Here is an 18,979-nt window from a genome sequence, read left to right on the forward strand (position 1 = left end):
CTATAAGGCTAAATACATGAGAAAATACTTCTGAAGGTCAACATATAATTTCCCAAAACTCAAGAAAGCCACATGTCTTCAGACTGAAAGGTCTAACTGGTGCCTCACTGTGCAAGAAGGGAAAAAAATATATTTAGATACACCTTGTACAATTTCAACATTAAAATAAAGGGATCGTAAAAGCTTTCACAGAGAAAAAATACAAAGAAATAAAAGTTAGATATGATATCAGATCTCTCAACAGAATGCTGGATATTAGAAATCAATGGAACAGTATCTTTATCAGGAAAAAGGACTATTGGCCTAGAACTCTTTAGCCACATTATCAATCAAGTATAAGGGAAAAATAAAAACACTTCCAGATTTTCAAGAACTCAAAGTTTACCCTGTACACACTCTTTCTGATTATTTCTGTCAGAAAATTGAGAAAGAAAACCAAAAAAGAGGAAATGAAATTCAGGAAACAGCTGATCCAACCCAAGAGTGTGATGATACCAAGTTCCAGCATGAGAGCTATGGGGAAGGCCCAGGGAGCAGTCAAGGCTGCAGCAGGTTTGAAGGGCTTTCGGTAGGTGTCCCTGGGATGAAAGCAGATTCCACACTATAGGAAGTATGACTAAAAGACTTGAAGATATGGTGAAAGCACATCATTCTTTTGTCAGCAAGAGGGTAAAAGCAATTTCAAAGTCTAGGCAAAGCAAAAACTGAACAAGAAAGTCACAATATAACTATAGAGCAACTAAAAGGTTCTAAGCAACTGATGAAGTAAGAATTCATCTTGATCTTCATAATAAGGACTTTCTCCTTTGTTGGCACAAGGATTGGCAGTAACAATGAACTCAGGAAGAAAATGTAATACTTATTTATTTGTTTTTATTTTTCAGTATCCATATATACAAAACACAGAAACATAACTGTGGCAATGGAAGAATGTTAGTGCAATCAAATTTAATAATGTGAAAGAAAAGGTATAGCTGACTGAAGTGGGAGGTAGAAAACAGGAGACATAGAAGGAAGTCAAGAGGAGCTCATACTCTCACACAGTGGAAATCAATAGATACTGACTAAAGTTAATGAAGAATAAATACAAAGTATTTAAAGTTATAAAGATGAGCGATAGAAAAATTAAAAATAAAAATATAATTAGCCCAAATTAGAGAAAAGAGGTAGGTGTTGATGTGAATTATACCCTCTTCTTTCTAAGGGACAGAATCTATAATTACTGTGCAAAGTTGATATCTCAAGAAAAGAGATGTAAAAATATTTTATGTTGATTACAAAGATAACTACCAGATAAAGAAAATCAAATTGGGATAAAAATGATTGCCTTGGGAATAGGCCTAGAGGTAGGGGAGGAGAAGGAGACCCTGTGGGTGCTGTAAAAGTTGTCAGAATCAAAATGGAGTCACTTTTGTCAAACTTTGGTAAATGGAGCCTGAGAAGACCATGAAGGAAGTGTTCTCGTGTATATATGCCTGATAACAATTATCACAAAAGACTGTAAAAACTACAACCTTGTACAAAGGCCACCATAACCTTACACAAAAAATACTTCTGTGAGGACATCTGCCCAGCATTTCCCTGTCCAGTCTTGGACTGATGCCACCCTTGTGAATTCAGAATTGAAATTATACTTCCTTAATCTAGCCAGAGTTAATAACACTCGCCAGCCCCCTGAAGAGGAAACACTGAATCACAGAGCTGGAAGGAACATTAAAAATAAAGAAAAATCCTCTCATTTTAGAAATAGAAAAACTGAGGTCCAGAAAAGTTAAGTGTCTGAGCCTCATGCCTCACAGCTAGTCACTGAGAGACGGGGCCAAGATGCCAGCACTTCTAACTCTCAGCCTGGCACTGTCACCACTGCGCCACACTGATCTGACAGATGCTACATTCACGTTATAAATACCAAAACAAATTCTTTAACAGCAGGGATTTGTCATTTTCTTTAACCCATATTGCCTCCTCATGTTCTCTATTGGAAACATACGTCAAAGTACAGAAATATATGACAAAATTTGTATGTCCCAATGACAATAAAATTTATTTTTCTGTTCCTCTACATAAGAATATAAAAGTCTTTTCAGAGACAAAAATTCAGGCAAATCAAGGTTGAATAATACTTTTCAAAACACTTTGGAGAAGAGTGTAAGGTAGTGAGTCTCAACTTTTTTTGACTGAAGAACTCTTTTAAAAATGAAATAAAAGCAATAGCTCTAGAAGAAAATGCACATATGACAAATAAATTTGATTTTCCCAACAATGAAGCAGTCCATGGAACTTCTGAAGACCATTCATGAACCCCAAGTTAAGAAACTTTGAGCTAAGGATTAGTAATACATTTTTAACATTTTCATACAAAACACTACATGTGGCTGCAAAAGTAACTCTAAAGCTATTTTTAATTGTCCATCAACTTTCATTATAAAATTCCTCAACTGATTGACCTGAAAACTTTTAATGAGAAAGAGGTTAATATAATGTGACTTACAAAATCCTTAAAGTCACAGTTCTTCCCTTTCCTTGATCCAACTTTCATTATTCTCTGGAGTATAATCTCTTGTTTCTTACTCCTTCATATACCCCTGGACCACAAGGACAAAGGGACTTCCCCTTAGTCTGCATCTTAATGCCAAGGACTGTGATCCTTTGATCTGAATTTAATATTTACAATGTTTAATGGAACAGATATATTATACAATGGAATCAATTCAATGTCACAATTCACCATAGTTATAACACAAGTAATATAAACCACCCTGAAAATTCTTCCTTCAGCTTAAAGGCTATGGGCAGTAATCAGTGTCTTTTTCAATTCTGTTTTTCAGATTAACAGTAAGCACACTGCATTACATAAATGAAGAATGAAAAACAACTTCCATGTAACTTTAGAAGAAGCCTGCTTACCATCCTGCAGAGGAGAGAATTCTGAGTTGCTCTTCTGCCTGGGTGGTGTTAACAACACAGCTGGCTCAAAAATATGTGCTGGGAAACTATTGGCCAGATTCACGCTATCTGTGGGGTTTGGCACCTGAGACAGTTTAACAGGCAGCTCTTCCTGTGGGAATTCAACCACTTCTTCCCCTCTGAACATCAATGGCACGGAGACATTAGCATTTACAACTGGACCTTCTGAAGAAGATGAGAGGATTTTAGTATTTAAGGAACAAAAAGGAACAATGGGCACATTTGGGGTATTTATTCTTAAACACATTTCAGTACAGGGCAAAATCTACATGGCCCATAAAGCCTTCACTTTCTAGACTATATCTTCCTTTGCCAGCAACCGGGAAGAGGTTGCTACTTTTGAGAAAGGCACTAAGGGCCTCAAAGCTGTAAAAGCAAAGCCACTTAGGGACTCCTAAAAAATCTTACCTGGTACTCTAGAATTTTTCGTTATTTGTTGTGGATAGCTTTCTAATGATCATGACAAGTAACAAAATGGCAAAAGTAGGGCATAGCAATGCACTGACCTCCATATACAAGGCTCATGACAAAACAAGGTAATTTCACAGGCTGTGCATTATCAGAGTATAGTCACATTCCATATTATTTTAAAAGGATTATAAGAGCTAAGTCTCAGGAAGATGCCAAACTGGTTTCACCTACATAAATCTTTCTGATTCTTTCCACAGGCAATAATAAGAATTAACAATAACCTTACAATACACTCACGCCCAGCCCTTCTCATCTATAAGTAAAACTTTCATGGTAGTGAAGCTTAACTCAAATAATAGTAAAGCACTGACATATTCCTTGATTGAGATATTAATAGCAAGACTCTACCAGAAGACAGAGACCCACCATTAGTCATTAAGTTTACCTCATGCAAGTTAAATTTTGGTCAGCTACTTCTTAGAATCCATCCTCAGAAAACCATTCTAAATATATAAAACACTTTCCACACAGATACTCATCAAAGCCTTACTTAAAAGTAAAAAACATGAAAAAGCCTACATGTCTTTATTCAGCTGATAGTACATGATGGCACACAGGGTATGGAAAGAATTTCAAAACATTATCACACATGAACAAAAGTTATAAATTTCTAAAACCTAGTATTTTTTTTTTTCTTTCCAAAACCATCTCTTCTGAATCGGGGTGCTATAATTAAAAGTACTAGCACTAAAGTCTCATTGGTCTAGATGTCCAGTTCTGCCACTTTTTACCTGTGTGACTTTGCTAAATTATCAACCCTCTCTAAGCCTCAGTTTCTTCTGAGGATAACAATCATGGGGATAACAATATCTTTCTCATGGAACTATGATAAGGATTAAATGAGATAATACATGTTAGACTTAAAAGATACTCGGCATAGAGCAGGCAACCAATATTAGCTGGAAAAGTAGTGCAACTGCAGTAGTTATAATACTGTGTATGCATAAAGAGCCTACTCCATCTATGCTCATTGGTTGGTTGGTTACTCTAAGGCCATTAAGTAGTTTAATGAGTCTGGAATAATAAAACCATACTCACCTGGACTTTCCATAATTCTTCTACCTGTGGCTCCCCTTTCTGATGCCTGACTTTCTTGTCTGCTATTATTTATCACAGGACAGTTCTTAATGGCATGTGTAAGTGATATAAGTTGCTCATCTGTTGTGACCATGTACTGATGAAGTCTCGCCTAGAGAGGAAAAGAAGTGAAATAATATTGCTGGCATATCAAACATCAAACCATCACCTAAAAAGTAAACCATACAAAGCGTGTGTGTGTGTGTGTGTGTGTGTGTGTATAATATCATTATTTTAAATACTCCAGGAATTTGAGACTTTCATTCAAATTCTAAAACAATGCTATTTATATTTATAAATATTCTAAAGATCCCCTGGTAAAGAAATGGTTAAGTAAATCATAGAATTGTAATTAATAAATACTCTCCTATAACAATAAGAATTAACCTTTTTTTATAGGGCTTTCAATTTACAAAACCTCTTCATATTGATGATTTCAAGTAACTCTCAAGTTATCCAGAGAGACACAGATACATGTAGTGGAGGAAACTCAACAGAATATTACTTAGGCATTTAAGCTGATAAGCATGAACACTATAAAGATTTATGGTAATACATGTGAGATAATGTCAAGAGAAAAAAGAAAAGCACAAAATTTTGTATGCAATATGATTATAACTTTGTATTTTATGCACATGTATGAGAGAGAGATAGCACTATTTTATATATGTATACATATTCTCATATTTGTCTATGTATATAGGTATATATCTCATATACTGTGTATATATATATTTTAATATTACACAAAGTTTTCTCTTATTTAAAAGATCATTCACAAAATACCATAGCCATAGATTTACTTTCTGTCAAATAGCTGAATGTGTTGTTTGGAATTCCATTCTTACACTTCAAAATCAACTAGAATGCCCAGTTTAGGTGAATGTGTTTTGTTCCTAATCTTTTCCACACTGAAGATGTACGTAGGTCATCTGAAAGCATCAGGTTTGATTACAACCACATAATGCACACTTTCTTAAGTGATGTATTAGTGTTATACAAGTGGTTCTTAGAAGCAGAGAGGATGGCAGGTAGAAGGAAGAAAAGGAGAGTTTTGTAAATTGCTGAGAACTTGGAAAAGTAAAAGAAGCCAAGGATGACAGCTTGTGACAAACTATTATCTGAGAGAGAGAGAGAGAGAGAGAGAGAATATTTAGAGATATATAGATATCTGATAAAAATCAGGTGTGGCCAGATCAAAAATATTACTAACAATACTGCTAAATGAAGTTCACTAAACATTTTTATACCACCAGCCCAAATTTTTCCAAAATTTTACTCATATATCCAGTAGCCTACTCAACATCTCCATCTAGAACTCAAACAGACTTCTCAATCTTAAGATATATAAAACCAACTCCTCCTGAAGCCTTCACCACCTCATAATAGCAACTTCATCCTTTTAATTATTCAGTCCAAAACTTTGGAATCACTCTTGACTCTTCTCTAGTAGTCTCTCCTCCACCTCACATCCAATCCATTAGCAGACTCCATTGGTCAGCCTTCAAAACATATTGAGAATTTGATCACTTTTATTTCATACCCTCTCCCACTTCCACCCTAGACCAAGCTGACATATATAACCTGAATTATTCCAGTAACTTCTACATATAATGCTCTGCTTTTGTGTCTGGCTACCTACTCTAGTCCTAAACTGTTCCCAAACTATATGCTGAGGTTCCCAAACTATATGCCTCAGGGTACCATAGCGAACTCATAGGGGCACCAGAGGACATTTTAAATTTTCAAGGGAAACAGAGATGCTCAACATCTATCAGACACTGGTGAACTATTAGCTTGAGGCAGTTCACAGTTTCAACATTAGACTGCATTACGTTCCTTTTGCTAATGTCAAATCTTCTTGTGGCTGGGTTTTCAGCTGTGCTATGCTAAAAAAAAAAAAACAAGTTCTGGATGAAAATGAATGTGGAACAGGAAATAAGAATGACAATGTCCAGCATGATTCCAAGCTTTGAGAAGAAGTACAGTGTTCAAAAGGTATACACATTCCATTAGTAAATAATTGTGGTTATTTACAATAAAGCATTACCTTTTCTCAAACAGCTACTCAGTTGTTAGAACACAGTTGTTTGTACTTTACTTAATAAATGGAACTGGTAAGTATTTCTTGTGGCCTAGGGGTGTCATGAGACACTAAGGGCACTAAGACTTGAAAAAAGGCAGCAATCTCCAACCTAGTCTCAACATAGTAGCCCAAAGTGATCCTCTTAAAACCCAAGTCAGATCCCATCTATTCTCTTCAGTGGTTTCCCACCTCACTCAGTGTAAAAACCCAAGTCCTTAACTAGCATGCAAAGCCCTATGTGATCTAGTTTATCTGATCCTGCCTCTTTCTGCTCTCTCTTCCCCATACTCTACTCCCACCACACTGATCTCCTGGATGAGCCCACCAGCCATGCTTCCACCTTAAGACCTTTGCATTTGCCTTTTCTCTGCCCAGACTGCTCTTCTCTCAGCTACCTGCACGCTCGCTCCCTCACCTCTTCCAGGTCTTTGCTCAAATGTCACTTCCTCAGACAGTCACGGGCCATTCCATTTATAATTGCATCCCACCCCATCCTAGGCACTTCTTCTGCCTTCTACTTGCTTTAGTTTTCTTCAAAGTACATATCATCATCTAATTTACCATAAACTTTGCTTTTTTTAAATGATTTATTTAGAATGTAAGCTCCATGAGGGCAAGGATTTCTATATTTTGTTCACTACTGTATTTCCTGCGCCCAGAACAATGGAAGGCCCTCAATAAGTGTTCAATAAAGATTTGTTGAATAAATCAGTACATTGTAAAACTGCGCATCTCAGAAGAATTGAAAACATTTGTTCATACAAAAACATGCACATGAATGTTCATAGCAGCATTATTCACAATAGGCAGAAAGTGGGAATAACCATATGTTCATTAACTGATGAATGGATTAATAAAAGATGGTATGTCCATATGATAGAATATTATTAGGCAATACAAGGGAATGAAGTACTGATACATGCTACAGCATAGATGAAACTGAAAAAAATTATGCAAAGTGAAAGAAGCCAGACACAAAAGACCACATATTGCATGATTCTATTTCTATGAAATGTCTATATCAGGCAAATTCACAGAGACAGAAAGTAGATTAGTGATTGCTAAGGGCTGGGAGAGGGGAGAATACAGAGTGACTTCTAATGGGTAGGGTTTCTTTTTGGGGTGAGGGAAGTGTTCTGGATTTAGATAGTGGTGCTGGTACACAACTCTGAATATACTAAAAACATTGAATTATTACTTTAAAGAGTGGACTTCATCGTATGTGAATTATATTATCAATTTTTAAAAATTACACATCTTACATATGATGTCTATTGACATAAACACAATTTATCTTCTAATTATTGTTCTTCTACTCTCTTCTGGTATCAATAAAAGTAATAGTAATTACTACATGCAAACAAAAAGATGAATAAAATAGACTGTACGCACTCAAAAACCACACAGTTTGAGTGACAAGTACACACATAATTATAACATAATTTGGTAAATGCAATAATGGCAATATCCACACAGTATCAGAAGTACACAAAAGAAGAATGCTTAATGCAGCATGGAAACAATAGGTTTTCTAGAAAGAGTACTGTGTAAGTCTTCAAAAAAAAGAAAAGGAAAAATTAGTCAAGTGGCAAAGAAGACTCACCTAACAAATATGAAGATACTGTAAACAACTGTAAATGGCATCTGACATAACTACAAAAGGGCTCCTCAAAGGCTATGTACTATCGTTTGAAAGTAAAAGGGGCTATCATAACATTCGTTTCACATTTTGGATTAATTACTGTAATATTGGTAGTTATCAATTAAATGTAGATTCTGTCTTCCCCACTAAATAAGTTTCTTAAAGACAGCAGACAGTCTATATGCTATTTGTAGTCCAAAGTTCTACTATAGTACCTCCAAGATAATAAATGTTCAATAACAGTTACCATTAATGATAATAATGAGGTTAACAAGTAATCACATCAGCACAGCTAAAACAGAGGCAACTACAAGAGAATCCCGTACATGTTTAAAGTTTTATACTACCAAATACAGAAAAATCTGGGCTCTCACTTGAGTACCTGTGTAGTGGTATTTTCTTCTCTAAGAAGAAGAATTTCAGCTGTCAGAGCATCAATGAGCTCTCGATGATCACCTAATACTTGTTCCAGTTGCTGCCTTGTTTCTACTTCTTTACGTAGCTGGAGCTCACTCTACAGAAAAATATCAAATAAACTTCCACCAATAGTACCACATGTTGAAAACTAAAAGTTTCTATTGAAAGCCATCAAAGAAGATATTTATAAAGAAGCATATATTATGTGACAGTAATGAAATTAAGAATTTTTATTTAAAGGTTTATTATATTAAATAAAATGTGCTACTTTATGTTCTTCCCTTTTTTAAATAGAATAAAATGAAAAAAATGGTATCTAGAATTAAATAACTACAATTTTTATAAAAGAAAGTGGCGGGATATATATATCCATATTGTTTGAATATACATAGATCATCTCTAGAAGAATACACTTGTACCTGGTAATAATAGTTGGGTACAAAGAGGAAGCAAACACGTCAGCTAGAAGTTACGGATGAGAGTTAGATGTTTCATTGTATACCCTATATCTTAGAATTTCATACCATATGACTATATTTCTGATTCAAAAATGAAACTTGTTAGAATATAACTAAAAATAAATGACCACAGGTTCAAATCGTTTAGGTTTTTATAGAGCAAATGATTAACTAAAAAGCTACACGTTTCTAAGCCTATAAGACTTTCTGAAAGCCAGAACTACACTTCTGAAGATTCATGAGTTAAGGGTGAAAGAATGTTAAGACTTTAATAGTTTTCATAATAAAACAAATCTTTCATTTAAAAGCAATTTTAGAAAGAGAGCTCCAGAGAAACTGAAATATCTGAATTAGGGTGGTGAATCTATTCTTTTAAATAATAAAGTTTCCTTAAACATTTTTGTCATATTTAACAGATTTAAAAATACAATAAATAACAGTTTAACCAGATTTTTTAAAAGATGAAATGAATAGCTAACTCTAATACTACAGCATTGTGAAGATGAACTATTTTTTGCAAAAAAATTAAAGAAACAATTCTTGCTTGTCTTATAAATTATTTTCACAACAGTAAAACACCTCCCACTTAGATAATGAAGCCATACCTAAGTTACTAGACATACAGAAAACATGAAGAATTTTTCACCTATCAAGTCTACAGATTATAGGCAATGCCACTCCCCAAACTAAACTAACATAGAAGTAGGAAGCAGAGAAAAGCAATAGAATAAGGACACAGTTAATAGTTGTATTTTAAATAGCCATATTAATTATTAGCACAAGATATAATCTTTATAGATTTACCTTACTAATTATAATTTGCTAAAGCTGATATAAAAATCAAAATCATTTATCTGAGCATGTATCAACTAACGGCAGAAGGATATTAAGAATGTAAAACTTTAATGCAGATAATCTAAAATAGAGGTATGTTAAGCAAAGCTATTCAAATTTGTACTTTATTTGGAGGTTGCAATAAATTAAGTGGAAAGGAACCCCTCCCTCCCATTTCTGCCTAAAGAGAAGACTCTAATTACCTCATGCTCTTACCTCTTTAAGGTACCGAACCAGGCGGCAGAGGGAGCTCACCAGCGACAAGGTGAAGCCTGTAAGACCCTGACTGTTCTGCAGTCTTTTAACCTCGCGTCCTGTCCACTGCTCATATTCTTCCATTTCGTGTTCCACTTCGTGTATCATGTGTTTGAGGACATCCAAGTTGCAGTTATTGCTACTCGGTAAGTCTGTAGAGGTTCTGTTACCTGGTAACATGCTTTTCTTCTGCTTGGAAGGAGCATGCAAATCTGGTTTTCTTTTCACTATTAAGGACAGAAATTATTCTATTTCAAGACCAGGAAAAATGAAAACTAGAAACTACTAGAAAAACTTTTTGACTGTTGTTCACAATTTATTAGAAATTTTTATAGAAGTTATCACCATTTTTGTCGTTAAAATCTATACCATTTAAACCAGATTTACACTATCTATAATGAATGCACTAGAACCATCTTTCCAGAGTTATGTATGAAAAGAGGCATTTCTTAGTTACCATTCAACAAACTCTTACTTAAATGGATCCAACTGGATGAGATTAAAGAAAGAAACATTTACTAAGAGATTAAGATAGCTGTATCAAGTTACATATTTAATAATTTAGCTTTGTAAATTAAGGGACTGAACCTTTATTTAATAGCTGTTTTTGCTTCCTTGAGTTTAGCACTTGTCCCACAGCATAACTTGAGTCTACAGTCTCAGTAGATTCTTCAGGTTGCAGCCTGGTTTGGATTCTCTTGACAGCATTGGTAGCATTCAGAGCAGCTAAAAGGAACAATATTTCCAAAAGTATCTCAAGTAAATAAACCTCTTAAAAAAAGTATTTCAGTTGATAGAGCCATTAGTATTTTAGCCAATTAGGCTGAGACAGTTAAAACTCAAATAACATTCTTTTAAAAATTACTGTGTTCAAGAAAGAACCTAACAAAGCAGGCTACTAAAAATATTGCAAAAGGAGAACAAACCTCTTTGTTCCCCTGATGAAAGAACAGATGATGGAGTTCCTACAGGGGTTGTTTGTGACTGTGTCGCCATTTTCTGCTGAATATCAGTCCACAGTTGACTAATTAACTCAGAATTCTCTTCCTTTAGTTCATGGAGAAACCTATAAATTATGGGACAATAAGCTATTTTAGAATTAATAGGTACTATCGTTTAAACTGTCCAACTGCTTACATGTTTGATTTGAAAGAACTTTTAATAATTTGTCATCAAAGAAAAAATACTTTTCGCTTTAACTGACATGATAGGTAGATAGCAAAAATGCCTATCATTTTGGCATTAGAAAGAATCATTCCATCTGCCTTCCGGTCTCGTACCTACGCTGGCCCCTAACGTAGAAGCATTTGCCCTTTCTGCAGTTTTGTGGTATGGCTCCATCCTCCTCTGTTTCTCTAGAGTAGTATAATTAAGCAGATATGGCTCAGCCCCTTTTGGTTTCACTCTCCTAGGAAGGAGCCTGTCCACAGAGCAGTCTCTGCTCATCACTAAAGTAAACTTAATGAAGCAGACTCTGCACATGTGCATCAGGGAGGAGGCAGAGGGATTATAAAGAAGGGCTGCAGTTTAGGGGGTTAGTATTTGCAAACCCTTAGGTTACAGAGCTAAGCCTTATGCCATAAACATCTTTATCATGATTAAAGCTGATATTTTTCTTCAACTGTCTATATCTCACTTGGATTGAGATTTAAAAGAGGGAGAGGGCCAAAAAGTAGAAACAATCCAAATATCCACAGCTCATGAACAGATAAGTGAAATGTGGTATAGCTATACGGTGAAATATTATTCAGCCTTAAAAAGGGATGAAATATATTATCAGTATGCCACAACATGTATGAATCTTAAAAATATACTAAGTGAAAGACACTGGACACAAAATACAGCACACTGCATGATCTATGTACATATGAAATGTCCAGAACAGGCAAATCTATAGAGACAGAATATAGATTAGCAGTTGCCAAAGGCGGAAGAATTTGGGAGGAAATGAGGCTTGACAGCTAAGGAGTATGGGGTTTCTTTTTGGGGTGATAAAAATATTCTAAAATTGATCATAGTGATGACTGTATGACTCTGTACTAAAGAGTGATGACTGTATGACTCTGAATATACTAAAAACCACTAAGTATTGCATTTTAAATGAGCAAACTATATGGTGAATAAACCATAAATCAATAAAGCTGTTTTAAAAAAGAAAAAGAGGAAGGATGAATCTTATTTAGTGGCCACAAACTTCAGCCTAAAGGAGTTGCTTTCAGGCAACCTATGGACAGCATATTACAATACTAGTTGCTAAAAAGTTTATTTAGCAAAAGTTCTATGACATAGACCATTCAAAGGGGACTAGTTACCAAAGGCAGGTGCTACCACTGGGTACATCGCAGCAGTCATTGGTGCAGTGGTGGACATCCAGTTTGATGAGGCACTATCACCCATCCTAAATGCCCTGGAAGTGCAAGGCAAGAGACCAAGCTGGTTTCCAAGGTGGCCTAGCATCAGGGTGAGAGCACAGTAAGGACCATTGCTATGAATGGTACAGAAGGCTGAATTAGAGGCCAGAATATCCTGGATTCTAGTGCACCAATCAAAACTCCTGTTGGTCCCGAGACTTTGGGCAGAATCGTGAATGTCTCTAGAAAACCTATTGATGAGAAAGTTCCCATCAAAACCAAACTATTTGCTCCCATTCATGCTGAGGGTCCTGAATTCATGGAAATGAGTGTTGAACAGGAAATTCTGATGAATGGTATCAAGAGTGTCATGGGGTTGCTAGCTCCCCATGACAAGGGTGGCAAAATTGGGCTCCTTGGTGGCACTGGAGTTGGCAAGACTAATGATCAGGCAGTTAACAATGTTGCCAGAGCCCATGGTGGTTACTCTTTGTTTGCTGGTGTTAGTGAGAGGACGTGTGAGAGAGCAATGATTTATACAATGAAATGACTGAGTCTGGTACTATCAACTTAAAAGATGCTACACCCAGGGTAGCACTGGTGTACAGTCAAATGAATGAACTGCCTGGTGCTTGTGTCTGCATAGCTCCAACTAGACTGACAGTGACTAAATACTTCAGAGACCAAGAACATCAAGATGTACTGTTGCTTATTGAAAACATCTTTTGTTTCACCCAGGCTGGCTCAATGGTGTCATCTGCTGTGGGCTATCAGCCTACTCTGGCCACTGACATGCAGAAAAGAATCACCATCACCAAGAAGGGATCTCTCACCTCTGCACAGGCTCTCTGTGTGCCTGCTGATAACCTGACTGCCCCGCCACTACCTTTGCCCATTTGGATGCTACCACTGTGCTGTCCCACACAATATCTGAGCTGGGCATCTATCCAGCTGTGGATCCTCTAGACTCCACCTCTCACATTATGGATCCCAACATTGTTGACAATGAGCATTATGATGTTGCCCGTGGGATGCAAAAGATCCCGCAGGACCACAAATCCCGCCAGGACATCACTGCCATGCTGAGTATGGATGAACTTTCTGAGAAAGACAAACTGACTGTGTCCCAAGCGTGGAAAAATACAGTATTTCTTGTCTCAGCCATTCCAGGTTGCTGAGGTCTTCACAGGTTGTATGCAGAAGCTGGTACCCACGAAGGAAATCACCAAACGATCCCAGCAGATCTTGGCAGGTGAATATGACCATCTCCCAGAACAGGCCTTCTACATGGTAGACCCACTGAAAACACTATGGCCAAAGCTGATATAAGCTAGCTGAAAAGCATTCATCATGAGGGGTCTTTCTGGTAAACTAAGCATTCATCCTCTATACCGTTCCTCTCCTTGCCCCTAATCCAAAAAGCTTCAGTTTTCTGTATAAACCACATGAGTCTTGACTAAAGACATTATGCTTTGTCTGAAGAGTGTTTAAGGTTTCCGATATAATGTATGCCACTCAGGAAAAAAAAAAAAAAAACATAAAAAACAAAACGAGAACATCTATAACTGTTACTATATACCTGTCCTATCACCATATTTTGAAAGCAGATAACTTGTTTCTTAGTTTCACAGGACCAGAGATAGAAAAGAATTTTGCACCAGGATGGATCATATTCAGAATCTTACACCCCGTACCTCATTTAGATGATGAGATCTGGAACTTTTGAGGTGATGATACTTATGTAAGCATTTTTTCAATTTTATTTATTTATTTATTTATTTTTATTGAACTGATGCTGAGAATTAGGAATGGGAATCTTTGAAGGCTACTAGGAGAACCATAGGCTAAATAACAGCCCTTGAAGATATTCCCATGCCCTAATGCCTAGAACCTGTAAATATTACATTATATGGCAAAAAAGGGGGATCTTTGCAGATGTAATTAAGAATCTTGAGATTATCTTGGGCAGCCCTAAATACAATTATCTACCTTCTTATAAGAGACAGGAAGAGAGAGAGTCTGACACACACACAGAGGAGAAGATGATGTAAAAGCAGAGTCAGAGATTGGAGTGATGCAGCCACAAGCCAAGGAAAGCCAACACATATCAGAAGCTGGAAGAGGCAGGGAGCAGATTCTCTTCTAGAGCAGAGTCTCTTCTGGAGTAGTGTAGCCCTGCTGATACCCTGGCGTAGGCCTCGTGAAACTGATTTTGGATTTCTGGTCTCCAGAACTGGGAAAGAATCAATTTCTGTTGTTCAAGCCACCAAACTTGTGGTAATTTGCTACAGCAACCCAGAAACTAATATATCACCTTAAATTTATTTGGCAACTTCCATTTTAAAAGCTCAAAATATTTTCTGCATATTATTCTTAAAATACAGGGGTGGGGGAAGTAATTAAAGTATTTATCTCCATCCAAAAACAATAAATTTCTTTAGATCTGGAATTCATTTCAGACTACTCATTTTATTTACTGAAATGAACTCATTTCATTTTATTCATTTAATTTACAATGGGCATTGATTCAAATCCAAGCTCCTTTCATTTTCATTGATGACCACTCAGCACCAATTCTATTTTCTGACAGCATTCATTGAAATAGTATTCTAAGGACATTATTTCATAGAGAACTAAGGAATATCAACATCTCTAATTTATATCCTACATACGAACCCCACCCAAAAGGAGCTGCCCAAACCTACTGGAAAGAGAAATTTTGTCATCCAGTTGCTGTCACTTGGGACTTCTTCCCTTTTTGCCATAGATGCCTCTAGCATTGCCTTTTCTTTACAAATTCTACCTTTTCTTTTTCACTCACAAAGGTCTACAGAGTAAGACAGTGGCAAAGGAAAAAGTGAGGAAAACACTAGCAATCACTGCTCCTTCCTCTGAATGCACTGATCCCCAGAAAAATCAGTGACCCAGTAGAGGCTTTTAAGGATTGGATTAGAAACTTATTTATAATGTATAATATTATCTCCATAAGAAATCTATTTAGAGCTCACAGAGCATATATTCATAGAAATTTTCAAACCAGAAGGCACCTTAGAAATTGTATGTTCTACCGGTCATATTTTACAACTGAGGAAATAAAAACCCACAGATTATCTACCTTGTAAATATCCAAAGGTGTAGTCACATGATTCCAAGCCTAATGCATCTTCCAACACGGCATGACAAATAGTTAACAAGTAACATTTTGAGACATAAGGTATTCAAAAGTTGCAAACTACCTGTTCATACAACTAACAAAATAAAACTAACCTTAACCGATCAAATAAAAAACACAATTTGATACAAATGTAACAAATAAAAGCAATTCTGTATTAGACTACTTCTATTTTGATTCTGAAAAAGTACTTAAGAGACGATACATAATTCCAAGTATTGATAAGAAAATGGTGATCACGAAATTTGAAAAACTCTACATCGCCTCCAAAACACTATACAGTGCTAAGAAGAGCCAATAAAACAGCACATAAGCCACACCTTCTACATTACCGGAAGACAGACTATTACTAACTTCGAATTACCTGTAAGTAGAAAAATAAATACCAAATTCCAACAAAGATATTTCCTGAGCTCCTGCCAGAAGTCTTTACAGAGAGTTGGAGCAATTCAAAATGACTACACAGACAAGAGGAAAGCTGAGAGCCTAATGGTGACAAAAATTACCCCCAGAAAGAGAAAGTCCACTCTAAGGGTACAAGTACTTAAAAAATAATAACCACCAAAAAAAACCCAAAAAAACAAAAACAAAAACACTGAGAGAACCTAACACTACGAAAAAGGAACCTTAAAGAATGTAGAATCCAAGGTGGTAGTCCAGGAAAGGCATCATTTCTTGGGGAGAGGTATACTTTGGAGACTGAGTGGAAAAGGGGAAAAAAGGCAAGAGTCTTTCAAGGCAAAAGAGAACTACAATACTGGAGGATAAATTAACTTTCACTCACAATACTTTTTTTGTAAATATATAAACTGTGCTTCAATATAATTGACCAAAGAGCATGCTCTTGAACCAGGAATCTCAGCCGGGCACGGTGGCCCACGCCTATAATCCTAACACTCTGGGAGGCTGAGGCGGGAGGATCATTTGAGCTCAGGAGTTCGAGACCGGACTGACCAAGAGTGAGACCCTGTCTCTACTAAAAAACAAAACAAAACAACAATAACAAAAAAAAACAATGGAAAGAAATTATCTGGGCAACTAAAAAGATATACAGAAAAAATTAGCTGGGCATGGTGGCACGTGCCTGTAGTCCCAGCTACTCGGGAGGCTGAGGCAGTAGGATCGCTTGAGCCCAGGAGTTTGAGGTTGCTGTGAGCTAGGCTGACTCTACAGCACTCTAGCCAGGGCAACAGAGTAAGACACTGTCTCAAAAAAAAAAAAAAAAACTAGGAATTTTATAAACCACCCCAAACTCTCAACCCTGTCTAAAAATGTATAGACCAAAACAGTCTACAATCATACAAAGACAAAAATAGAAATTTTTAATTGAAGTATTTGGCTATTGAAAATTCCTCTCTGAACACACCATAAAAAGGGGAGGGCAGAAGAAAACTATAACTCAGTATTCCAAATGGAATTAAATATAGTTGAACAAGCATTTGGAGATGTATGTATATAAATCTTGAATCAGAAATTCCAAAATTAAGAACAAAAATGGCCAAACACCAAGAAGAAACAAAACAAGAATGAACTGAATTCAGGAAAGAAGTTTAAAAAAAAAAAGAAAAAAACTATCAGCCAGGAAAGGTGGCTCATGCCTGTAATCCCACTTTGGGAGGCCGAGGTGGAATGATTGCTTGAGGCCAGGAGTTCAAGACTAGCCTGGACAACATAACAAGACCCTGTCTTTATGGGAAAAAAATTTTTTTTTTTAATTAGCCAGGCGTGGTGGCATGTGTCTGTAGTCCCAGCTACTTGAGAGGCTGAGGCAAGAGAATCACTTGAGCCTGGGAGTTTGAGGTTGTAGTGAGCTATGAAGACACCACTGCACTCTGGCCCAGGCAATAGAGCGAGACTCAGTCTCCAAAAGAGAAAAACAAAAAAAAAAACAAAAAAACCTCAGAAATAAAGACTAAATTATAAGGTGTCCAGTGGAGAATTATTAAATAAAAATTTAATAAGGAACACTGAAGAATTACAGTAAAACAACAAAAAGAATAAAAATAAGATTAAGAAGAATAAAAAGGGTTAGAGAGAAAAACAAAGAACCAAATTTATATCTTAAAAGGGCTAACTATTGGGAAAGGAAAAATTGTTCTGGAAAAGTAAACTCTAAGACATATCTTAGCAATACTTAAATTTAAAGATAAAAGAAATAAATTTTAAAGATAAAGGAAATCAAGTCACTAGATAAAACCAAATCATTTATAGGGGTAAGAAAATTATTCTAGCACCAGACCTCCAAAGCAACATAACAAAGCACGCCAAAAGTGGAGTAGCACGGAAAATCAACCAAAGAAAGCATGAACCAAAGATTTTATATCTAACCAAGCTTTCCTTCAAATATAAAAGCTATAGAAAAACTTCTAAAGAATTCAGGATATACTATATTCATAAGCTCTACAGCATGAGCTTTATCTAACCAAGAGATCCAACTAAATGATAAGTAAAAAAATCATAAAAGGGATGATGATGAGCAATTAATATATTTAATTGCAGCTCTAAGACAAAAACAAAAATGGGATACACATGGAAGCTTAGCATGTAAATCTTTAATGTTCTGGTCAAAGCAAAAAATGCAACTAAAAAATGGGGAGAAGGATGGAGAGAAAAGAATGGAAAGAATGGCGACATAGAATAACTCACTTGGCATACAGGCAAAAGGTGGAATTAAAAAAAATACTTAAAACTGACACACCTGACAGTGAAAGGTTAAATAAGAAAACAGACTAAAGGCTCTATAAAAGGTATATAAAAAGGTAACCACCAGGACAAAATTACAAACTTCCTAAATACCAAAAGAAAATTTTAAAAAGAACAGAGAAAACATATCCCACAGAAAAGGAAAACAGTAATATAGTACAATTAACAGTACTATAAAATATGACAGAGTTAACGTCAAACACAACCATATCTGTAAATATTACAAGCTTACTTTGCCAATTAAAAGAAGAATATTTTCAAATTGGCTCACAATGTGAGACCCAACTCTGCCTTGAATACAAGAGACATGCCTAACACAAACTAATTCCAAAAGGCTAAATATAAAAAGATATAAAACATAAAAGGCTAAATATAAAAATCAAAGATAAATTGAAAATAAGAAGAAAGCAAAGGTTTCATTCCTGATATCAGACAAAGTAGAACTGAAGCCAAAGGCATTAAATGTGACAAAAGATACTTTATAATGCTAAAAGTTATATATCACAACAAAGATATAACACTTATGGACATATATGTATAAGAAAA

The 18,979-nt window shown here is 35.9% G+C and overlaps 1 protein-coding gene and 1 pseudogene across 1 annotated transcript in view; one reads left to right on the forward strand and one right to left on the reverse strand.

Annotated features, from left to right (window-relative positions):
* Nucleotides 1-18,979, reverse strand: part of SPICE1 (spindle and centriole associated protein 1) — a 50,869-nt gene that overhangs the window by 10,914 nt on the left and 20,976 nt on the right. Inside the window, exons 8-13 of the mRNA XM_069472619.1 lie at nucleotides 11,134-11,273; nucleotides 10,796-10,933; nucleotides 10,169-10,434; nucleotides 8,626-8,757; nucleotides 4,477-4,627; nucleotides 2,908-3,132 (exon numbers count right to left, since the gene is read on the reverse strand). Coding sequence (XP_069328720.1) covers nucleotides 2,908-3,132; nucleotides 4,477-4,627; nucleotides 8,626-8,757; nucleotides 10,169-10,434; nucleotides 10,796-10,933; nucleotides 11,134-11,273 — 1,052 coding nt within the window. The remainder of the gene's footprint in view (nucleotides 1-2,907; nucleotides 3,133-4,476; nucleotides 4,628-8,625; nucleotides 8,758-10,168; nucleotides 10,435-10,795; nucleotides 10,934-11,133; nucleotides 11,274-18,979) is intronic.
* On the forward strand, nucleotides 12,228-13,912 carry LOC138387730 (ATP synthase subunit beta, mitochondrial pseudogene; annotated as a pseudogene).

The sequence above is a fragment of the Eulemur rufifrons genome, chromosome 7, assembly GCF_041146395.1.
Source record: "Eulemur rufifrons isolate Redbay chromosome 7, OSU_ERuf_1, whole genome shotgun sequence".
NCBI classification, from domain to species: Eukaryota; Metazoa; Chordata; class Mammalia; order Primates; family Lemuridae; genus Eulemur; species Eulemur rufifrons.